The sequence below is a fragment of the Phascolarctos cinereus genome, unplaced genomic scaffold (assembly GCF_003287225.1).
Source record: "Phascolarctos cinereus isolate Bilbo 61053 unplaced genomic scaffold, phaCin_HiC Scaffold_5;HRSCAF=322, whole genome shotgun sequence".
Lineage (NCBI taxonomy): Eukaryota > Metazoa > Chordata > Mammalia > Diprotodontia > Phascolarctidae > Phascolarctos > Phascolarctos cinereus.
Genome location: NW_027555958.1, coordinates 66,564,034 through 66,590,469, shown reverse-complemented (window position 1 = coordinate 66,590,469; position 26,436 = coordinate 66,564,034). Strand labels below are relative to the sequence as shown.

General features: G+C 34.8%; 1 protein-coding gene across 1 annotated transcript in view; it reads right to left on the bottom strand.

The window, feature by feature from the left end:
* Nucleotides 1-26,436, bottom strand: part of COL11A1 (collagen type XI alpha 1 chain) — a 284,803-nt gene that overhangs the window by 113,182 nt on the left and 145,185 nt on the right. The window contains 7 exon segments of the mRNA XM_021000146.1: nt 5,093-5,146; nt 11,105-11,149; nt 11,240-11,293; nt 11,440-11,484; nt 12,783-12,836; nt 16,274-16,327; nt 25,000-25,107. Of these exon segments, the coding sequence (XP_020855805.1) occupies nt 5,093-5,146; nt 11,105-11,149; nt 11,240-11,293; nt 11,440-11,484; nt 12,783-12,836; nt 16,274-16,327; nt 25,000-25,107 (414 nt within the window).

Genomic DNA, 26,436 nt, shown 5'->3' with positions numbered 1-26,436 from the left:
AATTTCTATTGATAAGATAGTCACCGCCTTTGATATGTCCCAGAAAAGATTATTTCTTCTGCATAGGTGAGAGAAAACTTACCTGAGGGAAATTTTATATGTGCTACAAAACTAAATAAGAACCATATAAATTAATTTTTCTCTTCCCAAGGGTATCTATAAGTTTAGTCTTTCCTGTGTAAATAGAATTTTTTAAAAACCCTTTTTTATGTTTTAATAATGCTTTAGGTCTAGGTTCCCTGTTGTTGGAATTATTATATCAACTGAAGGTGCGATATACCACTAAAGCCTACTTTTATGGCAGAAGAGTTAGGAGGGAAAAATCTTCATTTCAACATTCTGTTTACTCAATCCAGTTATGTTTTCTCTAAAGAGTCCTGGTGTGATAAGAAAGAATTTATTTTATTTCTTCTAGGAATAGCATTTTATTATTTTCCCTTCTCTATTTCAATCTAAGAGATGAAGATTTCATTTTCCCTCCCTTGAAAAAAAGCAAAATATGCATGTTAGCAAAATGACAAGAATTTTGATTTCCTACTAATATTCTTGCCCTCTGGGGAATATAGCAAAAAACTTACATTCTGTGTTATTTAGTCAGTCAATCAACAAGCATTTATATATTGCTACTTAAGTAGAATGTCTTTGAAGTAAGAATGTCAGGTCTCTATAAATATAAATTCGTAGAGCACAGGGAACATTTTCTTTTGTATGTATAACATCCCCTAAGTGCCTAGTCCAGTGTTATCACATAGCAAATGACCAATGGATCATTACCAAGTGAATGGATTAGTGAATGAAAGAACTCATGAATGAATGGATGGATGAACAGGCCAAGAAAGGCTGAATAGAATATGTATTCATCCACTTCCTACCAGATTAGATACATAGTATGTAGGGAGAAATTGTTCATATTATCTCCTATAATGCATGGTATGAGCAAGAGTAAGCCTGTAAAAAACTTTTTTGAATTCCATTTTAGTTCATGTCAACCCATATACTTCATGGATTCAAATTATATATGAAGCAAAACCAAGTCTCTACGCTTATGAACTAAGGGAAGGAGAGGGATTCTCAAAATTCTTGGCACTATTCCAACTACAAGTTTTGGTTGAACCAACCAAAATATGCTATTTAGGCAGTGTTTTGACTGGACTAATAGCTGCTTTGGGGTGTGTGCAAATTAATTGTACAGTAGGACAGCCTGGAAGTTACAAACTGAATTATTTTGCAGATGTATACAGAAACTTTATGGTATATGAGAAAAACTCAGTAAAAGGTTTAGACATTCTAGAAATCCCCTTTTCTTCTTTGATCTCTACTATTCTCTAATAGAAGGGATCCTTGAAAATGTCATGGGATTTTATTACAATGATGTTGAATATTATGGTCAATAGAGACATGAATAAGCTTTTTATTCAACAAAGATGCTGCTGCCATCATAAAGGGGCAGCTAGGTGGTGCAGTGGATGGAGTGCTGGTCCTCGAGTCTGGAGAACTTGAGTTCAAATCCAGCCTCAGATACTAACTATCTCTGTGACCCTGGGCAAGTCACTTAACCCTGCTTGCCTCAGTTCCTCATCCATAAAATGAGTTGGAGACAAAAATGGAAAATCACTCCAATATCTGCCAAGATAATCTCACATGGGGTCAGAAAGAGTTGGACACATCTGATAACAATGGAACAACCAACAACAAAAAAGCTGTCCTAAAGGATGACTGGCACATAATTCAGTTGAAAGAGGGATTGCCTATGGAGGTCCTTCGGATTCTCCTGTTGGCAGATAATATGGCACATCTTGTATCAAGTCCGAGGACATGTCAAAGCATAGCACTCAATCCGATTCACTGCCACTCAAGATACACACTTCACAAGTATACAAACAATACATGTTGTTTAGAGGAGAACGTGTTGGTTGGATGGACAAAACAGAGAGCTGGTTCATAAGTCTACAGATCTTGGATAGATACTGAACAAAGACAATTCACTTAGCCTAGAATTGGGCGGGAAGAGAAAAATGACCTAGATGCATTTTAGAAACTGTGTGGTAATTTAATGACTCCAAGCTTCTCCTTGAAACTAAGGCTCATGTTTTTATCTTTTTTTTTTTTTATTGAGAGGGAGGGGTCAGGCAAGTGGGGTTAAATGACTTGCCCAGTCACACACCTAGTGAGTGTTATGTGTCTGAGGTCAGATTTGAACTCAGGTCCTCCTGACTCTAGGGCCGATGTCTATCCACTGTGACACCTAGCTGCCCCTATCAATATTTTTATTAAGAGACATAAAATATCCATATTTGAAGAAAATTGGTTGGCCAGCCATAAGCCAGTAGAGAAAAATAGGGTAAGAGTTGGTAGATGAAATATATATCCTGAGTCTCCAGACACGATAACTTACTCTAAGGTTAAAGTAATCTTGTTACCTGGCTATTACCAGGGTCTAGTTTTAGCAGTGGCCCCTATCTAAGCAAGTATTTTAACATGAATAATAATGCCAAGCTGTTTGGCAGGCAGGCAAGATTCGAAATTTTTGCTCCTGAGAGATAGCAGAGGCTCTGTTTTTTTAAGCAGCCAAGTACTTAAAGATTTTGACTACATTGTAACCTCATTAATTCAGGCCTCTCTAATGGAGATTTTGTGATGCCACCCAGGAGCCAAGCTGCAGTTTACTTTTGAAATGTGTCTATAATTACAGAGGATTATTAACATATTAATAGAGTAAACAAAACTGTAAGGGTGATGTTTCCCCACTTGTGAAAACAAACGATTTGCTGGCACTTCTGATGTATCTATTTACATCCAATATAAATGGGGCATCACAGAGTCCTGCCTCAACACACATAATGATTACAGATTGTTCCCATCTGTCATTACAGGGAGAATCACAAAGAAGATAGAGGGCTTGCCTCTGACTCAGGAAAACCTGAGTTCTATCTGTAACTCTGAAACATACTGTCTCTGTGACCCCAAGCAGTTTGTATTATTCATCACTGCCTGCTGTCCCCCTCCCATAGGTACTATAGGACCACAAATTGTACCTGGAATTACCTATACCAAGGGAAATCAGAGATCAGCTTGCTTTTGCCCCTCTTCTTCCCCCAAATAAATAAATCAGAACTTTTATTTGGCTATATTTAATTAGTTAGAATTAAAATTAGCAATACTGAACTACTTCAAAGAATAATCTGCAATTCCTATTTATTAGTAGTAGAAACAGCATTGCATTTGGAGTCAGAAGCCCTGGGTTTAATTTCCTGCTCTGTTACTTAAGACCTACATGACCTTGAAGAAATAAAGGAACATCTCTGGGCTTCAGCTTCCTCGTCTATTAAATGAGGAGTTTGGACAACATGCCTTCTTAAGTTCCTTTAAGATCCAAATCTCTAATGCTATGTGTTGTAGCCAAACAAATGAGTCAAGGCTTAACTGTATGATTTATCAACTTTGATCAAGAAATTTAACCTTATTGGCTCTCAGCTTCCTCATCTGTAAAATGAATCAGAGATGCTTTCTGAGGTGACTCTGAGCTCTGAATCTATGATCTAATGAGTTAGAATAATCACCTCCACTTATACCCTTCAGTTGTCATTTTAATGTCACTAAAGGATATTCTTAAAAGAAGTGAGCCAATCAACACCCTTTAGGTCATTTTGACCATGGATAACAACACTCCAAGGATAAGAATGAAGACATTAGTCAATGAAGTGTTGGAAACTATTGTACTGGCTAAAGATGGATTGAGTTATCCCTGTTACAGCCTTGGAACACAATTCATCCTTAAAGGCACTGAGAGAGAAAGACAAGGCTGACTATCTGCAGTTTCCAAGAGGAGAGATAAATCATGTTCTGGCTATTGTGCATTTAGTTAGAGCTAGAATCATCCATAGGACTTTAAACATCACAAGCATTGTAAACTATTAGACAGCTAAGAGGATAACTGGAAATTCTAGCTGTCACCAAGACAGAACAGAGGACAATAAAGATAACAACTGGATATGCCTCTTTCTGTTTTTTTCTGAATACCAAAAAAAGGGGCGGGGAGTACTTTTGACCACTGTTGAGAATACAGATCATCATAAAAGTAATCCAAAAAGTGTTGAATGGGAAATAAAGGCCTGCAAATCAGAGAATCTGACCGTATCCTCTCTTTCCTGTTCTCCACATAATACACTAAGTAACCTGGAGAATATCTAAATTTAAAGCTATACAACTAAATGACTTCATCAGAGCTTATGTTCTAGTCACATGAAATGGAAAAATATCACTGTAGGGAAGAACTGCATTGTAGACAGGTGCTCTGCACATTTTTTAAGCATAGGACCAGGACATGAAGCATAGGATAACCCAGAGCACTTGCAATAAAGTAAGAAAAAGTTCAATGTGACATCAACAGGTTGAGAAGAGATGAGGTTATTGTAGCAGCAATTCATCAAGGCCTTGCAATTTGCCCAGTGTATAACCCGTCCAGAACTTAAAATCTCTGCAAGTTGCCTGAGGCTCAGACGTGAGGGGACCTGGCCAGGGTCACACAGCTATAAAATGTCAGAGGTGAGATGAGAAATCAGATCTTCTTGAAGTCAAATGTAACACTTTTATTTTCTATGCGGCACTGCTTCTTTTTTGTGCCAATAATAATTTATATTAATTCAAGGGGAGAAGAATAGCTTTTCAGGGAAAGTCTTAAGTAGGCACTTTTAGGTCTTAATGTAATCATTAGAGCCTTAAGTTACCATACTATGTAAAAAATTAACAGTATTTTTCAGTACCCCAGGTACAAGGCTTAGCATTAGGAATTCCTATTTCTTGTTTTTATAAAGATTCTCCTTTGTTTTTTCTTCAGAAGCAGTCACTGTGCAATAATTACAAATGAAGTTCACATTCACAAATTGGAAACATTTACAATGCATGTGTTATTACTTGACCTTTTGTGCTTATGTTTTAATTATCATTATTGCTGTGTGCTCCTTTTTGCACATTTTAATAAATGAATTTTATTAGCATTTGTAGATGTAGGCTATTTAAAGTAAGGAGCCTAATTCTTTTTTTTTTTAATGTACCAGCAAAATAAAAGAAAAGAGAAAACAAAAATACTCACAGGAGGGCCTTTTGGTCCGGGAAATCCAACAGGGCCCTGAGGTCCTTGAGGTCCCTGAATTGGAAAAAAAAGAAAAAAAAGCCAGATTATTATTATTTCTCATATTGGTGCTGGAGTCCCACAGAAGGTAGTTATAAATGAGAAAAAGTCACTTATGCATTGCAAATATTGTTATCAACAAATTGTTTTAATTCTAATGCAAACCTATTGGCAAGATTTTCTGCAGTCCATACAATTATGTCAGAAAATATAATGGGGAAAGTAAAAAGCATGACTTGCAAAATGAGAGCTATCATTTGCAGGTTATTTCTAAAGCATTAATACCAAAAGGAATGAGACCAGTGCCCTGTAGTAACAGAGCTGTGGAAACGTAACTAGATAGGCTCTAAGCTAATCTAAAAGCATCATGGATTTATTTTCCTTGCTCCTCACTTTTATTATGTGCCGCGAATTACTTCCATATTCTTAACCTGAGGACACTGCAAGGCCTTTGCTATTCATGCCAAACACTCATAGACGTTTTTATTCTGCGTCGGCTGCTATTGGCATTTTAGCATCCACTGGAGACAACTGTAGAATGGGAATCTTTTATTCCACAACTCTCAGGAACAAAGTTCTTTAAAAATTCACCTCCATGCTTCCAAATTAGCATGGGAGCATTTCTGAGCAGTGCAAATAAATACCACTTTAATATCATGGTCTGTGGAACTCAGAATCTCAGGTTGAAGGATAACAAGTAACTGCAGAACAACACTATAGAATGCTTTCAACTAATCACTGAAGTCTTAAATATATTCACTTTGAAAATAGTTTATCTTAACTTATTGCTATAGATGCTTGCCTTTTTTCTCCTGATGTGAGTAGAATTTTCCTCACTAGTCATTTTTTAATTAAAATCTAGGAGTAATATTGATGTTCGATATATGTCTTTAGAATTACTGTTGGTTTGGTATTTTAATGAACAATTTTCCAAAGCCTTAAAGAATCTTTGGTTTCTTTTAAAGTGATTAGGCAACAATTAGGTACTCTAAATGCCTTTTTCTTTATGCTTTTTTGAAGAAATTTTTAAATCTCAGGAAAGCATAAATTCATGGAAATTATCAATTGGTATATAGCTTGTCATATTTTAAAACATCTAACAATAGTTATTCAGTCATGTCTGACTTTTCATGATTTCATTGGGTGTTTTCTTGGTAAAGACACCATTTCCTTCTCCAGCCCATTTTACAAATGAAGAAACTGAGGCAAACCGGGTTAAATGACTTGCTCAAAGTCACACAGCTAGTAAGTGTCTTAGGCCATATTTGAACAATTTGAACTCTAGAAGAGTTTTCCTGACTCCAAGCCCAGCACTCTATCCGCTGTACCACCTAGCTGCCCTATAACAATAGTAAGACTTATCGAAAACCATAAGAAGCATTTCCAAAACCAGGAAGGGACAAATAGCTGTATTTCCAGACTCAGCTCAGGATCTCTTCAGAATTCAGTGACCATATATTTATAAGGACGTGTATGTTTGTGTGTGTACTGAGGGAGGACGGTGGTGGGAGATCGTATGCGGGACACGCTGTACATCTCTAAAGATTATGTTAGGCACCCAGAAAAATGCAATGAAAGACCTTTTGAGGGTTTTAGAACTAGATCCATTGGAAAGCAACAGAGGATAGTGATAAAGCATTGATGAAAAATTCATACAAAAATCAGGAATTATACATAAAATTGAACCACGTTGAGAATTTTGATAGGTCTAAGAAAAGTATTTATAAATTAGGGGAAAATATAAATTGTTATAATTATGGTTTGTTACAATCCTAATAAAGTTTTAATGGTAAACAAATGGTAAAAAAAAACACTAAGCAGAAAATAAGCATTACATGAATTTTTGAATAAAATTTAGAACTGTAAGTAACGATACAAAATTGTGTTATTCATCTGTTACCAAAAGAAAGGCTGTTTTTCTCTATTTCCTAAACTTCTGTTTTAATGTTTGATTAAGCAAACATTGATTAAACAAGATAGGTGGCATAATGGTTAGAGTACTGAACAGGAAGGCCTGTGTTCAAATCCTGCCTAATATACTTAATATCTAAGTGACCCTGGGCAAGTCACTTAACCTTTGAGCATCTCGGTTTCCTCATCTGCAAAAAGAGCTGGAGAAGGAAATAACAAACCACTCCAGTATTTTTGCTAAGAAAACCCCAAATGGGATCATGAAGAGTCAGACACACCTGAAAAAACCAGTGAACAAAACCAACTAGATTATTCTAAGAATCAAGTGAAATAACATACAGAGCATTATAAGTGCTGCCTTTTATTATTAGAGATGACACTGAGCTATATTGATGTGGGTTGAACGGATTAGATAAGGAATATTGTTCTAGAATTTTGAAATCCTTTTTATTTCAACTAACTGACATTTTTAAGAGAAAGAATACTAGACTTAGAATCAGTAAACACCAGCCTAAGTCCCAGCTTTGCCACTTACTGACTGTGACTTTAGACAAATCACTTTATCTTTTATGGCTTAATTTTCCTCCTCTGTAAAATGGGGACAATATTTCTATTTCCTTTCTTGTAGATTTATTATAAAGCAAATACTTAATACTGAGTTTGAATAGCTATTAAGAAAAGAAACTAACACTGACTTTGTAAAAAAAAAAAAGATAAGACAAAGTATATCGTACATGTATGTATGTGTATTTGTGTGTGTGTATGCACATGTGCAAACTAATGGATAGTAGGGACAATTGAGGGCATTTTTTGCCTTGAATAAAAAGATTGAGAATGAAGATATTTATGTTGACTCAAAATCTGATACATAGGTGAGAGATGTAAATATATGAGTTATATTAATGTTTTGTTATATTGATTTTAGGAACAAGACTTACAACTATGATATAGACTAGCCATCTATTTTCATGCTCTTACTGTATAGTTTTATTTTTAACATGTAGTATATCCAAGTCAGTGAAATTATTTCTTTTTAAATGGATTCTACTTTTTATATTTGTAGCCAGAAATAAGTATTTTTATACCCTAGGCAATGGTGCTGTATACATTTCTCTCTCTGCTTTCCCAACTACATTTTATCATGAAATTATAGAATCTTAGAGCTGGAGGGACTATAAAAATCATGTAGTCCAATCACCTCAATTTACAAAGCAAATAATGTTTACTAAGTGCTTACTATGTGGAAGGAATCTATACTAGATTTGAGGAATACAACTGAAAAAAAATAATCCCTGCCTTCAAGAAACTTACGTTCCTCTGGGAAGCAAAAGGCTGTTGGTAGTGCATACAATTTGTACAGAAATAAATGAATAGAATATGTACAACAGTAAAAATAATTTCAATATGGAAAGAGTGCTAATACTTGGGAGATGAGTAAAGTGATACCTGAGCTGTGCTTTGAAGGGAGCTAAGAATACCAGAGGGAATACGAGACAATGGGACCACTTATGCAAAGGCAGAAGATGAAATGTAATGTGTGGGGAATAGCTAATAGACTTAATTTAAATGGAATGGAAAGTACTTGAAAGGGCATAATGTGAAATAAGACTGGAAAGGCAGGTGAAGCCAGATTGTGAAAGACTGTTAAGTACTAGCCTGAAGATTATGAAGATGAGGAAAACAGAAGCAGTTAATAAGTGCCTCACCCCAAATCATATAGTTAATAAGTCAAGAGACAGAACTAGAACTCCTCTCAATTATAAACCCAGTACCCTCCTCTAAAATTTAACTTTGCTTTCAGGAGGCAAAATGGAGTCCATAAGAACTGTTTCTTATACACACATATATAGTCTCTTTAAATTCTTTACAATTTTTTTAACAATTGAGATTTGTCTAAATTGTAGGTAATATTATTTGTAAATCTTTGTAAATAGAAACTTTAATATTAAATTGAAAATCATATAAATTTATATGCATATGTCTTGTATTGCTTTGGGAAAGATGTTCTCTGAAGAGAAAACAGTGGGCTTTCCTAGTAAATTAAATCTTTGATAACCAAAATAGTAATATGTTCATTTTCCCCCTGAACTTCAGCAAATAAGATGCATTCCATTTGGACATTAAGAAAATATTGACTCTAACCTTCAAACTGGCAAAGAGAATTAGTTTTGGAAAGAAATAAGGAAATACACAATTCGTTGGCTCCTAGATTCAAAAATTCTGTCAGAAAATAAAACTTCTTTTCAAAAAATCAAACTAAAAGGGGCAGCTAGGTGGCTCAGTTAATAGAGCGCTGGCCTTGGAGTCAGGAGGACCTGAGTTCAAATGTAGCCTCGGACACTTAACACTTACTAGCTGTGTGACCCTGGGCAAGTCACTTAACCCCAATCGCCTCACCAAAAAGCAAACAAAACAAAACAAAATCAAACTAAAGAAATATTTAATTCTTCATCCACTGACATTTTTACTTCATAGATATAATTTTATCCAAATTGGACTGTCCTTTCCTCCTATCACCTTCTAGTTTGAACTCTTTTCTGGGTGTACATTTCACATTAAAGTGTATTTATTTTATTTAAAAAAAAACACCTAAGTACTAGATTGTGATGAACCAGAAAGAGATGGGTTTATACCCTTGATAGGTTGCATTAATTATTTCTTAATTTTCAAAGTGTTGTTGTTAGAGTAAGGATCAGCAGACTATAAATTAATCTAGTTATCTGAAAGTTAAACTTCACCCAGTAGCAAACAGAGGGCATGCTCACTCATCTGTAGTTAGCTCCATTGTGTAGCAATTGAAAATCAATTTTTCTAAATACTTTTTCTATTTACTGGAATAGATGCTTTATCTTGATTTAAATGCATATTGATTGTAGCTTAATAGCTAATGGTAGACTCCATTTCACCAGCATAATCTTGCATGGCTAGAATGCATACTCAGATGAAATGCCCTAGAAGGTGATAAGGGACATCATGGTTTCTATAAGAATTTTCTAAACCATTAAGTATGTTTGGCCCAAGTTTGAGAAGAAAACTGTAGGTCAGTTCTATACACAATTTATCTCATTTTGAACTAAATAACAAATTATTCTGATTTACCTATTCATTCAAATCAGTGCAATAAAGAATGAGGCATCATTTAACTGTGTGATCCTGGTCTTGAGGGAATTGGGAGGGGATTAGAATAGCAAGTGGTAGTGGGAATGGAGTGAACCACACTGAGTCCGTCTTGTGACTCAATTCTGGAGCTAGTTCAGTTCCCTTTCTGTTCAACTATTGGTTTAGTCCAATTTCTGTCTTGTGAAAAAAACTTTATTCAACTGTGTGAATTAGGGGAAAAAAAATTCATCGCATTGTTTGAACCTAGTCCTGCACAGTTGGGAAGCTAGACTACCTCTGCTGGCTGTTTAGAGACCCATTACAAAGGTTTTAGGTTATGCTGACCAGAAACCCAGTTAAATCCTAAGAACTGATGCAAGGAGTTTTCTAACAATTATATATCTCAAGTAACCCATATGCCTTATCTGAAAACTGACCCCATACTGACCAACAAGTTATTGTTTACATGGTCTTTTGGTTCAGAATAGACACTCTGGGCGAGTGTCTTTTTCTGATTTCAGGGAATTGCACCTATTCACTCTCTCACTCCCAACTTAGAAAGTCCCTATCTCTCCTCCAATAAGAAACCATAGTACATAATTTTGTAACCCAGTTAATTGTTTTCTTCTAATTAGTTGGTCTTATTTGATCAATTGTTTAACATATAAAAATTTGTCTCCCCCTTATTTGGTGTTCAACCCTAAACTGAGGAGATCTGGTCCTGATTTGTTAGGCAATTGACATACATTGCTTAATAAATCAATATGATCAGAAGCTCAGTCCGTTGTTTGCTCAGTCATTTCATCTTTTACCCACCACAATCTATCTAATTGGAGTATAGACTGAATGTGTACATGTCATGCAGGGAAAGATTACTCTGCCCATAAATGATGACTACATATTAAAAAATAAAACAGCAACAAAAAGTTTCCTACGTATAGTACGTAGTTGAATCTTACGTACTCTTTCACCAGGTGGGCCAGGTGGACCATCACTACCCGAAGTACCCTGAGGAAAGGGAAAAGGAGAAAAAAATAATTTAACAACTTTCCTTTTCCCTGTCAGTTTCTAGCTGCTAAAGATTATCTGCCACCTTACCTTCGGGCCTGGTTTTCCTGTGGGACCCCTTGCACCTCTTGAACCTCGTGGCCCCTGAGGATTTGAAAATGAGACAGATGAGACTGATCCAGTGCTGAATATTTTTCAGAAGTAGAGTCAACTTTCCCTTTAAAAATTCTCTCAAAATATTGAATTCCAAATGCAAATGCAAAGCCCATTATTTAAATTAAGGTACTTACCGTTGGACCTCGTTGTCCCCGGGGACCTGGTTTGCCAGCTACACCCTGCCAAAGACAGTTCAAATAGTTTTATTATACAGTATATTATAGAGAAATTACAGGTCTGGGGCTGAATGAGACACTATAAAACCCCCTCAAGACTAAGATGTCATTTTTCATCTATTTAGATCTTTTGCATATTAATTTAAGTAAACTTTTTTTTCTCTTAAAACTGACCATCTCACTAAATCCACTGGACAGTTTATGGAGGCAAGGTTGACTCTTGGGAACCTTCTATCTACATTATTGCAAGATGTGTTTTTTACCAAATATCTAACTACAAGGAGATGTTGGGGAGAAGAGCACTATAGAATAAAGATTCAGAATTGCAAGCCCATCACTTTTATTATGTCAAGTGACTTAAAGGGGGTTAAGGGCAAAAGTGAGAGATGGGATTTGAATTCAGTAAAATTGCAGACTTGGTCTATTCCCTATGAAAATTAAAGAATGGAGTGTAAATACACAAAATACTAATATGAATGTTATTCTTTTAACACAAGAAATCTAAATAAGGAACTTCAATAAATAGCCGAACTATTATTGTATAATTCACCCAAATACTATAAGGTTTTTTTAGTGAGTAATCTTGATTTGCAGTAGTTTTTTAAAATTTCTGCCAAATACATTTACTGCATACCACTGCACAAATTTTATAATACTCAATACATATTACATATTTATTTATATTAAACCCCTATATCTGTTTGAGACAATGATTATTATTCTTCTATTGTGGAGACCAAAAGAATTTAAATAATGTTGTGGCTTCATTGGTTTGGTGGGGAGGAAATAGAACTTCATCTTTTCTAAAGCAAATCTGATGGGGTAAGAATAAAGTCAGTTGAAATAATGCTACCTTTCACAAACTTGTTTAAAGTACAGTGACTTTTTAATTGCTAATTGAAATGAACTGGAAACACATCAATGAGAAATGTTACCTCAGTGTGACTTAATGCCTTCCTAAACAGCTCTCACCTAAGGTTTCCGAGGCAGTCTTTCACTTCTGATAATTTCATCAGTTTTCTAAAAATATGATCGGTCTCTTTGAGGTGAACTTCAGAGATGTCAGAACAATGACCTTCCTAACCTGTGTCTAACATTCATAAGTTTTTCCCACCTGCTTTGGTAGACAAAGCACAATCTTGCAGCTTATTATTATTAGTTTATTTGTGCAATTAGCATGTGTCCCATCCTATTTGCTGCCTTCCAGATTTGCAAAAACAAATATCTGACACAAGACCACCTACAAAATTGTCAGTACAATTCTATTTAAATACATATGAAAAGAACTTTATATAACGTACCCTGGCACCTTTCTCTCCATTGGCACCTGGGAACCCTGGAAAACCAGTGGAACCCTATGAAAGAAACATGTTAAAAATCAATTGTGAACGCTTGGTGATAGTTTCAGCTGTATAGTGTAACTTTAATTTAAAAGAAAATAAGCATGAAAAAGGGTGTTATACTTAAATCAGATAACTTTTTTCAAGACACAATACAGCTTTGGTTCATATATTTTAAAATGAGCTTACCATAATACTCGAAATTCTGAATGCATTAAAACATCAAGAGATAAAATGAATTTTAGCTTTTACTTCAAAAGTAAAGAACTGATCAAATAATACATTTTCCCCTAAGGTGAAACCACTAATAAAAGGAAAAAAATCTTTGAATGTGCCAAGATTTTTTGAGGTATTAATTCTACATTGTTCCTTTAAGCTCTGTGAATAGATTTTTCTCTCATTCTATATAAATTGCTTGGTGGACACAAGACAGGGATGAAATGAACAGCTTTTTATTTATAGTATTTATTTTCTTTAATTATGATCTTAGCAAAAGATTTTAATGAAATATTTCAAAATTTTCTTTTGGTACTTTTCGTTTTGGCTCACCTCAAAATATTTCTGTCCTCATATCTTGTCAAATTATTAACATGGAATATAATATTAATTTTCAATCATTCACCTAACAAAGATTTACTAAATGTTTATTATGTGGAGCTCACATTCTAATGGAGAAAGCATGCAAAGAAATATGTACATGCAGGGCACACTGGAGGTAGAAAACCATGCATAGAACATTTCAATACAGTTTTAAGCTCTTGTGGGTAGAGAGTTTTTCAATTTTATCTTTGTTATTTCCAAGGCCTTAACATAGTGTTGACACACAAAAGTAATTTTGAAAAAAATAATCATTGACAGGTAAATTCAACTCAGCAAGCAATTACTAAAAGCCTATGGTATACGTATCTATAGATACACACAAAAATGTGTGTATATTTGTGTCTATATATATATATATATACATACATACATACATACATATATATATATATGTATATACGCTAGTGTTTGTGTGTGAGGTAGAAAGAGATAGAGACAGAAACAGAGACAGCAGAAAGAGTGAAAGAGAAACAGAGACAAAGAGACAGAAAGTAAAGGAGAGACAGAGAGAGCAATAGAAACAAAGAGAATGATAGAGAGACAGAGAGAGAGAGGGAGACATAGAAAGAGAAGAGGATATGTTCAAGAGACACCGTGAAGGTAGAAACCACAAAATTCAACAACAGATTTGTTATTAAGGGTGAAAATGAGAAGCTGAGGATAACACTAAGGTTGTGAACATAGGTGATATTGTAGGCAATAATAGAAAATTTGAAAAGAAATTAGGGTTTGAGAAGAAAGACATTGAGTTTTCTTTTAGAAATACTGAGTTCAAGATGATTACAGCCAGTTTGAGAAACTTCAAACATCGTTGGTGATATGTGACTACAGCTCAGGAGAGAGACTAGATATACACACCTGGAAACAATCCACCTCCAGATAATAATTGAACCTATGGGAACTGATGCCATCAACAAGGAGAAGAGAAGACAGAATAGAGCAGAGTATTCAGAGTTAGCAGGTATAATACAGATAAAGAATCAATAAAAAGATATTGGGACAGAGCAGTAGGACACATAGGAGCAGTTTTACAAAAACTTAGTGAAGAAAGAGTATTCAAGAGTGAGTGATCAACAGTATTAAATAAGGCAACTAAGGAGCATGGTGTTTAAAGTGTTGGGCCTGAAGTAAAGAAGACCTGAGTTCAAATCTGGCCTGATAAACTTCAGCTGTGAAATTTTAGGCAATTAACCTAACCTCTCTCTCCTCAGTTTCCTCATCTGTAAAATGTGGATAATAATAGCATTAACCTCCCAGGATGGGTATGAGGATCAAAAGAGATAATAATTGTAAAGCACTTAGCAGAGTTCCTGGCTTATAGTAAGTACTATATAAATGCTAGCTGTATTATTATGATCATTATTATTTATTATAGATAAAGAAGGATGAAGATTGAGAAAAGACCATTAAATTTGGCAACAAGGAAAATCAGTAACTTCGGAGAGGGCAATTTCAATTTAATGATGGGATCACAATCCAGATTCTAGAGGGTTTAGAAGTGAACAGAAGGAAAGAAAGTAGAGGTAGTTAGGGAAGACACATGTCTCAAGGAGTCTAACCATGAAGAGGAAGAGATATAGAAGGTATGGTAGGATCAGATGAGTATTTTGATTTTGCTTTTGCTTTCTTAAGGACAGGAGAGACATAACTGTGATCATAAGCAGTGGAGAAAGAGCTAATAGATACGAAGAAATTGAAGATGAGAGAGTGGAGATGATGGAGGGAACAATTTGCTGGGGAGCGGACCAAAGGTGCATGTAGAAGGGTTGCCTTTGGAAAGGTGAAGGGGAATTTCTTCATGTGAGACCAGTGTAAAGGAGGAAATAGTGGAGGGAGGGGATGTCTGAGTGATGTGAGAATAGGAGGAGGGGAGAAGAAGGAGATCTTGGTGAATGACCTCACATTTTTTGGTGAATTGATGTACACACACACACACACACATTAGGCTGAGAACAGAAATCACAGAGATGGTTAGTTTAATAACAGAGCAGTCTATTGACATACCAGTGACAATACTGTGTCCATTTGATGATAGTTTTCAGAGCAAGAAATGGAAAAGAAATGCAGGAAGAAGTGTCATGGTGCACAGGTGTGGAAGGATTTTAATCAGAATCTTTGGAGGGACTACACAAAATAATAAACTTACAAACATATACTTATGTAATATATGCACACATTTATGTCAGGCTTGTATAGATAATTATATTTTGCTTTAAACATCAATGGATATTACCTAATATCTTTACACATCAGTTAGACCAGAGGCATAAAAGAAAGATTTTCAGTTAGGTTTTTTATTTAATTCTGTTAAAAGGGGGGGACAGAAGAAGGACCTATCCCCTCAAAAAAACCCCTACAAATTGCCAATTTAAATGAGACTATAACACAGTACACTAGACAGAGGTGAAGATGAAACACTGGAAACATGCTTCTTTGACTCAACAAGCTTGTCAAGAGGAGGTTTGAAGTAAAAGGGGTCAGTAAAGTAGTTAATGCTATAAGAAAAAAAAATACCTTCAAAGGTAAAATAGTTTTGGACATATCTGTGCTGGAGTCAGCATAATTTCAAATGTGGCTCATATTAAAAAAAATCATGGATGTTGTTACTAGTATTTCCTGAAAAGAACTAGGATCTCTTTCTTTTTTTTTCTTTCTTTCTTACTCTCTTTTGCAATACAAGTGTCCACATTTTGTCTGATTTCCTTTTGTGATATGTAGTATATTACTTATGAAACTTTGTTTTTCTTTGCTAATCTTTAAGGAAGATTGCTTTGATATTTCTGTTAAAAATTATTTTGTTTAGAAAATATAGATAGGCAAAAATATAAAACCCAAAAAAATATTTTCTTTACCTTTGGACCTTGTCTTCCTGGGTATCCTGGTAATCCTGGAACTCCAAGTTTCCCCTGAATTAAAAAAAAAAGACAGGAAAAGAACATTGTCTAAATTGACTTAAATTGAAATATTGTATTGAAGATTTTAAATACTTTAGTTAATAACAATTGCACACCTTCCTCATCTTTTTATGGATTTATTTGTTTAAGATTATTCTAAGGCCCTATCACCCTTGACTTTTTCAGCTCTCAATTTTCTTTGGAAGAGGAGAGAAACCACTATCTCAGAAAGGTCTCAACATTCTAGCCAAGAGTCAGAGTGCTTAGAGTTCTCTGCTTGAGAAAAGTAGTATGGGGTATAAACTAGCACAAGGAAAATTCTGGACTATCGATCTATCCATCTATCTGTCTGTCATTTATGTATTTATATCATATCTACTTCCCAAAAGTCTTGAAATAACAGCCTCTTCAGCAGTTCCCTAGTCTACCAGCCCAATGATCATCCCATGGTCAAGAGTAGAGCCAGAAAATTTGCCTAACAACATGGGGAAATCTCCAGGTGTCTTAATGTGTATTGGATAAGTAGCTACCCAAGATAACCAGGTACACACTTTAAAAATCAAATCCAGGGTCAGCCACTTAATACTTGTGTAATCTTGGATAAGTCACATAACCTCTTATGGTCTCAGTTCGTGATCTGTAAAATCAGGGAAGTAGCCTTGATACTTTCTAACGTCTCTTCCTGTCCTCCATCTATCATCTTATGGATCTCCCTCCATTTCCTCAATTTTAAAATGAAGAAATCAGATGTCCCTGATAGGTCTAAAATGCTCAGATTATCTAAGAATTAGAAAAATAGGCCTTTCTTATTCCTCCCTTCTCCTCTACCACACTGTATGTATTTTATATGTCTATATATTTACATATACTATCTCCCCTGACAGAATGTAGGCTCCTTGAGGCTAAGGATTATTTAACTTTTTTCTTTGCATAGACAGTGGGTAGTATAGTGTCTGGCACCTAGTAGATAATTAATAAACTTTTATTGATTGATTAGTGATATAGTTTAAAAAAAAACAGACATGAGGCCTCAAGTAAGAATACTTGAGTTTGAACTCTGGTTTGGACATTTACTTTTTTTTTTCCAATAGGAGACTCAGTTTCCTTCTCTGTAATGTAGGGGTAGTAATAATTGCTCTAGTTACCTCGCAGCTATGAGGAAAACATGTAATCTTACAGTCCTCTAAAAATATGATTTAAAAAAAATTTTATCTGTTTCCACAGCCCTCAGATTCTTGTCAGGAGCTTAAGCTGAAATACAAGCTGAGATTTCTGGTCCTAGTTCTGGGTTGGCTTCTCTAAGTTACTCTGAACAAAGTAAAAATCATCCTTACAAACATACCCACCGATATTATTCAAATTGGGCTTTCGTGGCCACTAGGGGGCACAATACATATGAACTGTTTCAGAAAGGGTAACTATTCCTTTTTATATAAACTTATCATTTTGTTTTTTAATATAGAGGGATCAATTTCAATCTCTTTTACATAGAGCAGTAATAAATAAATAACTTAAGCAGTATACAGTGTTTTATTTATTCTTACTGATGTTAACATCCTAAAGGATCCAAAGAGTTATAAAATAATGAGAAAGTAAAATAATTGAATATAATAAATGAGAATTATGTGTGTGATTGAAATTTGTATGTAGTTACCATATTTATCTAATATCTACCTATCTATACACACATACATGCATACATATGTATGTATATGTATCATACACACATAGAGAATTTTTTTTTCATGTAAAGTTCAGCAAGAATTTGAGAAACAGTACAATCAACACTTCTCAAAAATTGAGAATCTTGTATTTTTGTTTACTTGGGGATGATTCACTTGATGTGCTTGGTAATGGTGGTGGTAGGGATAGGAAGCTTATTGCCATAGTGATAGTATGATATATATTAATATGATAGTATTAATCTCACAGAGGAAATATATTTTTCTATTTGTGAAACAAGATTGCTTTTAACTAGTGTAGCCCAAATTCCATAGCTATGGAAATGGAACCATTTGTAGAAATTTTGGAATCTTGAGAGGTATTCAAATTCTTTTAGGCTACTTCTATGTTTATATGAGTTCTATATTGTATTGAATAGCATAAAGTCATTGCGATGCATTTATTAAGCCCCTATTATGTCAAGGCACTGTACCTGGTTCTGGGGATATAAAGATGAAAATTTTTAAAGTCCTTGGCCATAGCACATTTTGAATGTAACAAAGAGGAAATGGCATGTTTACCTATAACCATAGTGAAATTTGAATGTTATTAAGTGCAGAGGGAAAAAAAGAAAATCAAAGTATCCAGGAGGAAAGGATGACACTTTACTAATAACTGAACTCTATATAGCTAACATAATTGGAAAGTAACCTTTTAACCAATACTAAATTAATATTTAAATGCTTAGGTGTTTACCAATTCTGAATATCCATCGATTTTGACACAATTATCATACCTATTAATTTAGATGATTATTCTATGTACAAGATAATCAATCAGAAAGAATGGCATTCTGTTGATTCACAAAATATGAAATGAAGAATTAGATTTTCAAATGTTATATTATATTAAATGGAAAGTTAATTACTGTATAACCTTTATTAATGATTTTGAGTTTATTTTAATGTCTCTTTAATTTAATATGTTTCCATAAATATTTCGCTTTCATAAGAGTCCTACAGAGTTTTAAAAATGGAAAATAGATCTTAGCAATCATGTAGTCCAACTTCCAATTTTAATAAATAAGGAAACTGAGTCTCAGAGTGAGATAGTAATTTTTCCACAGTTATACAAATCATAATAGTTAGAATAGGATTTAAGTAGATCCTAACAAAATGAAAAGTGAATCAAAATATTAAGGTTTGAAAAAACACTTGCATAACTAACCTACGTTTATCCTTTTAATATTATATTTCAAGTTTCAGAAATAGAGAAAATACTCTTACATTTACAACAGTCTCTTTCTTTTGAACAAGATCTTTAACAACATAAGAATTTACATAATTTCTGAAAGCATAGATGTAAACACAGAGACCAAAGGGGGAATAATTTTTTTTTTTTACTTCAAAGTCTTAAAACGAGTTATTTTACATCTACAAATTTATCTTGTGTTACCACTTAGCTCCCCTAGTTTCACCAACATAAATGGCTTTAAGGCAACAGTCCTAACTTTCTTTTCATAAACTCCCCTTTGATTTTTCACTGGCTGAATAGCTGGCAGGAGATCTTGAAGTTTTTGAAATATCCATTCACGAAGAGATTCTCAAGGCAATTAAAGTTTAAAATAGCTATTTTTCAACATTCTGAACTGCCTTTTGAACTTCTTCCTATTATTCAAGTACCTTAGTGGTATTGAGTAAAAAGTTTATTCAAGGCGTATTTCAGTCCTTCAAGTAGTCGGTACTTTTGTTTTTTGGAGGGGGGCACTAGGCAATGGGGTTAAGTTCTCCTGAATCCAGAGCCGGTGCTCTATCCGCTATGCCACTTAGCTGCCCCTCAGTACTTCTTTTGTGTAGATGTTCCCTCCACTAATGCAAATTGCAATTTTTCTATGCCTTATTAGACCACCTTCCTATGTTTCTGTGACTGAAAAAACCCCCCATCATTTAATGATGAGCTTCCTAGGGCCTCTGGGAACTTAATTACTTTAGTTCTTGGTTAATAGATATAGAATCCATTGTTGGGTCTGTATTCCCTAGGCCTATCTAGCTTGGTAGTGTCTTCCAGAGTTTGGGTTCTACTGGCTTACACTCAGTGTCATCTCCATAAAGAGGAAGACTTTAGCGGAAAACAACACAAAAAGAAAAAAAAAATTTTAAAAAACTAACATCTTTCTACAGTAGAATGTCCACAATAAGTCAACTGACTGACTATTTGATGACAGTATATGGCATAGTGAACATGGAATCCTGGTATTGGTCAGGAAAGCCAGAGTTCAAATCTCATCTCAGAAATTAGTCATTTGATCCTATGCAAGTTACATGACTTCTCTCAGTCTCAGTTTCCTCATCTGTAGAATGAGGATAATAATAGCACTTACCCAATAAGGTATATAATATGTGTACATGAATATAAGATTTAATATATCTGAGCTATTGTTATCATCATCATAAAGTAGGACTACAGATATGGATTAGGTAGCACAGTGTATAGACTGCCAGGCCTGGAATCAGGAGGACCTGAGTTCAAATGTGATCTCAGACACTTACTAGCTGTGTGACCCTAGGTAAGTCAATTAATCCTTTTTGCCTCAGTTCCTGTTATATATATATATAATGGAGCTGGAAAAGGAAATAGTAAAACTCTCTAGTATCTTTGCCAAGAAAAGCCCAAATGGGATCATGAAGAGTCAAACATGACTGAAAAATGACTGAACAACAACAAAGGGATGGGGATTGCACCTGAAATCTCATGGAGCACCCAAGCAAGCCATTGTAAGTTGACATCTTCTCTACAACATATTGTCATAAATTGTGGGGCTCTTTTTCAGTATTTTGAAAACTGTATTTCAATGCTTCCCTTTTTAATGCTGGGCATTTTATTATATTAATTTAAAACATTCTGAGAAGGGGCACAGACTTCATCAGACTGCCAAAGTGGGAGAGGGGGTCCATGATACAAAAAAAGTGTTAAGAGCTCCTTTCTTAACAGAGTTCTCTAAAGTAAATGATTTGCCCAGGTCACCCAGCTATCCTGTGTCATAACTGTCACCTGAACTTTGGTCTTCTTGGTGTTAAACTGTCTCTCTACTCCACCATGCTGCCTTTCCCGTTGTACTGTATCTTCAGATAAATAGATCACTCTTTAGTTTTAGACCTCTAAAACAAAATGTAAGCTCTTATACTAGTTATATACATACATTTATGTGCGAATGTATATATATATATATATATATATATGTATGCATATATATATATATATATATATATATATATATATATATATATATATATAAAGTAAAGAGAGATCAAAAATCAGTACATGAAGCATCTAGTTAGCAATACCCTCCTGCAATGCAGATCACAATTGTCTTTGATATAGTTTAAAAAAAAGACTAGAGAAAGAAGGCAATAAGCATTTGTTAAGCATTGACTTTGTGTCAGGTGCTGTGCTAAATACTTCACAAATCTTATGTCATTGAATCCCAAAACAACCCTGGGGGATGGGTAGTATTACTATTCTCATTTTACATTTGAGAAAACTGAGACAGATAGTGGTTAAGTGATTTGCCCAGGGTGATATAGCCACTAATTGTCCAGGATAATGTAACTATCAAGTGTGTGGAGGTGAATTTGAACTCAGTTCTTCCTGACCCTGGACCCAGAACCCCATCCACTGCATAACCAAGCTGCTTCTAAACATACAATATAGTAACTGCCAGGAGTAGGATTTGAATTCAGGTTTTTCAACTCTAAGCCCTAGGACTCTATCTACTATGGCATTCTGCTTCTAAAAATGAGAAATCATCACCTAAAAATAGATCATACAACCACAAATGGACATAAGTCAGATGGAGTTAGTTTCTTTAATAGTAGAAAATCACCAGGTACAAGCCTGCATATTGTCCTTGCTCTGAAGTTTCCATTTGTTTAAGAGACAGGATTTCTTTCTGAATGGGTCTAATCTTCCTTAAAGAGCTATTTATTTCATAAAGAGGGTGCATCATTTCATATTTGCATAAATTTCTTTTATCTGATATTAGAAAACATGAACACTGTACAATGTCTATTAAAATTATTCAAATGAAGAATTAGCCAGAAATAATTTCATGAAAAACCCCAGCAAGGGCAGATCACTTTATTCCCTATAATAGTGACCTCAAGAGTGCCCAGAACCCTATGCATGGAGACGAATACTTTAATATATCTGAAAAGACAAGGAGTTCAGAACACACCGACTTTATGACCTTGTTGTCATAGACAGAACCAAAAAGTTGTCTAATTCAGTATCAACACTGCATAGGTGAGCAGTGTAGGGGGAGGGAGTGAAGGGAAGGAAACAAACAGGAAGAAGCACACTTTTAATGATGTCCCCTTGGATACATTAAGTTATCATCATTTGTTTTATGCTATTGATTTCAAGGTTAATGAAACTCCCTAATTACGCTCGCAAAGACATTCGTTTTCTATGTTAATTGCTGCATTAGAGGAATTGATTCTATTATGCCTTTTTACTAGAGTTCTATTGCAAGATGGCTAAAGAGCAGATTTGGGTCAAGGCAATCACACAGAATTTGGGAAATCCTGCAAAGAAAAATGGTATAAAATTTCCCCCTTCAAGTGCCGGCACTTGAGGAAAGAGAGGAATACTGATGAATAGTGAAGTCAAAGGAATCCAGGGGTGGTTTCAAATCACTGATGCTGTGATTCCCCATATTAGACCTTTGGCAGGGTGAAGAGTGGGGCTGAGTGGAGATGAAGTTTATCCAATAGTAGTTGTCTGCCGGCAGCAGCAAGGTCTTGGCAGAGTGGGGAGATAGGCAGGATGAGGAGGAGGAGGGGAAACAAATAAGGGATCTTTCACTTCATGGCCTTTCCACTGACCTTGTCCTTTCCATCAAACTGATTATTATGGGCTCTGTAATATATTCAGGAGTAGCATGCCACAGTGAGAAACCGGAAATAAACGGCTGACCTAGCAGTGCATTTATGGTAACTGTGTAGATAGGATGAAGCTATTTCTCTTCCTAATCTGAGTCCTACCCCTGAAAATATATCCTTTGATCTTTTAGGTTAGGCTGAATAGAAAGAGCCTATAGAAAGCAGAGATAGCCTCCCATTAAGGTTAGCTTCCATCTAGTCTGACTATATCTCGTACCTGCAGAATTATATATACATCCTTTCCCCCTTTACAATGCAAGCTTCTTGAGGGCAGGAACCATATTTTTGTCTTTCTTGGTATCCCCAGAGCTTATCACAGTATCACACATAAAAAACACTTAATAAATATTTGCTGATCAATCGACTGCCAGACACCACTTTGAGATTCTTAAAAGAACATTATTATTCCATAGTTAAAAATAAAATTTTAAAAAATTATATAAAAAAAGAATATCATTGTGTACTATTGTGTGCTTCAGCAAGAATTCCCTTTCAAGTTTCACCCTCATTGGTGAGTCTCCATCCCCTTTCTCTTTCTTTTTATCGAATACATATTTATCTTCAGCCCTTATCTTCTATGTTTGAATTTTTCTCTTTGGCATTTCCTTTTTCGCCTGTCTCTCTTTTCAAAAATTACACAAAAGGAAACAACAGAGCAAGGAACACAAGCATGTTCCTACTTTTCATAAATGTGTCTTTCCACTGTCTAAGAAACTATCTCCTTTTGACTTGTGTCTACTTGTCTAGGTACCTATTTTATGCATAATTTCTGGACAATATTATAACATGGATAAGAGCCATCCTCAGAGCTGGAAGACCTGAGTATGTTGTCCTAATTCAGACACATACAGGAGGGGTGATTTTAGGAAACTCATTTAGCTTCTCATTTCTCTAGGCAATTCTCTAAGACTGTGAGTAGAAGAGAAAGTGCCAACACACATTAATAGAGAGAGTTGCCACATTAGTTTCTTATATCAATGAAATCACAGGTCCAGTCTTTATCTGTATGCCTATGTTGTAAGATGTAATGATTATGTCTTGTTTTCTGTTAAATTCTGTATGATGCCTAACATATTATAATGTCTGTTATAAATAAATAAGAATGTATTTGTATACAGAATGCTAGAAGAATTAATTTTTTCCTTTAGAACACACATGCAATATGTTCAGGCTACGGTTAGGATTAGGCAAAGTTGGACATCACCTCATAGGAGATTTGAGAAGCACAGAAAGACCTCACATGTTCCCTTCCCCCAACACTTCCTCTCCTAGGTGACACTGGTGCTCTCATCCCTTTATAACTGCCCACATTCTATTCTACTTTATTTGCACAGTCCACGTTCTACCCAAAATTAATTATTGTTCCAAGATTTGGTCCTGCTTTCTCCTTTGTTTGCACATTTATGTAGGCTTTCCCTGTTTGCCAATAATATGTTGTTTCCAAATATCCATCTCTTGAAGTCATTCAATTCCTTAAAGGTCCAACTCAACCTCCCTTCCTCTGTGAAGTCTTCTTTTATCCCTTCCAATGAAAAGATCCCTCTCCTTTCTCATGTTTAGTTATAATTTTTTTTCCTAAAGATTATATTTTACCTTGGATGATACTGATTTGTGGATGTCTCCTTCACACCTCCCATTAGATAATAAACTTTATGAGGGCATGGACTGTTCTTTTCTATCTTTGCATTCCTAGAAGCTGGTATAATGTACTATGTACTTAAAAATGGTTGTTGAACTGACCTGAAACTTCTAGTATATAAATTTAAATGCTAAAGAAATCATGACAGGAAAAATCCTATGTGGTTCAGAGGGTTGTAGTATTAAACAAGAACGCCAGGCCTTGACATTGAGACAACATAGATATAGAGTAAAGAGAAATATAGTTCATGTGATTCACTGATCAATTATATATATAGCTGTCCTTCAAATCTGATTAATTCAACTTAATGACATGGGGAGTTGCTTGCATATTTATAAAATCAAAATTTAAATAAAATAACATTTAGTAATTTATTACCTTCAACAAGCAATTTGAAAGTCCAAACAATCCTTCTGACTGAAAATTTTCAATTGCTTACTAACCTTCTCCCCAGCTTGGCCAGGACCACCAGGGTCCCCAGTTGGACCTGCTCTACCTTTGGGACCTTCAGGGCCATCTTCTCCTCTTGGGCCCACTTGTCCAACTTCTCCCTGAAAAACAAGAAGGCAAAAGTATAATAAATGAGAAAACAATTAACTAGAGAATGACAGGGATGAATATGTAACAAAATATTCTATTAATTGGTTGCTCAAAAAAGTTTTATATTTATTTATACATACTTTGTTACTGAAAATGAGTTGGAAATTCAGAGAGTATTAAACAAGACAAACAAATGCAAATGAACACAGAATTCTACTAAAACTACAGGAGCCATTTTTCATTACAGTTCAAATTCAATTAATCTTTAAATCTAAGAGGCAGACATGGAAGAGGAAAGAAAGGTATTGGATTTAGTGACTATTCAGTGCCTTGTTTTAGTGGTCTAGAAAAATCACAAAAAGGAAAGTCATAGCATATAATGCTATGATATGATATATACTATATAATAGAGCTGGAAGGGACCTTAGAGGCCATTGAATCCACCACCACCACCCCATTTTACTGATGAGGCAGAGAAAGGTTAAATGACTTGCCAAGGTAATACAGCTAGTAAGTGTCTTAGGCAGGTTTCAGCTCAGGAATTCCTGATTCCAAATCCAGCACTCTATCTACTATGCCATCTAGCAGCCAAAAGCCTTGTGTTTCAGTTCCAAATTGGAGACAAAGTTAATGGCTTCTGCTTGGAGCAGAAATCTTTACTTAGTTTTTTCAAAACAAAGGCAACAACTCCCCTCCCTACTTAAAAAAAAAAAAAGAGTTGATTAGCATTTATCATATTGATTAGGAACTACTTATATAAGTTAAGGAATTTTATTTTTCCCATTTCAAAATTTAAATTGGTGAAGAAGCTGACTTATATTTCTGAATTTGATGGACTCCATTCACCCAAAGAGTGAACTATTGATCTACACTACAAAGAGTACCTACTAGAGAAAGTCAAGTGTATGATTCCTGAATCCCACATGAAGCAAAATAAAACCAAAAGCTGCTGCTTACTTCACATATATGCCAAGAAATGTCACAAAGTCCAGTAATTGCTCCTCTGAAATGCACTATTTAGAATGGACTTCTCATTTGTTCCCATTTAAAAAAAATATGCCCAAATACCTAAACTTGGTAGACATATGCAACTACTTATCCCTGAATGTGCTTTTATAATGTAAAATGCTATCATATGACATATGGAACATTTTAGCTAAAAATAATACCCCAAAGAAAATAGATTTCCAATGATTTCTACAAAAAAAATAAAGATCACAAAATATAAAAATTTGTGTAAGCATGGGTAGTAATAACTTAAATGTCTCCATTTCCTTTTTATTGGTATATTCAATAAGATGATAATTTTCACATACATGTACTACAATAAAATTTCTTTT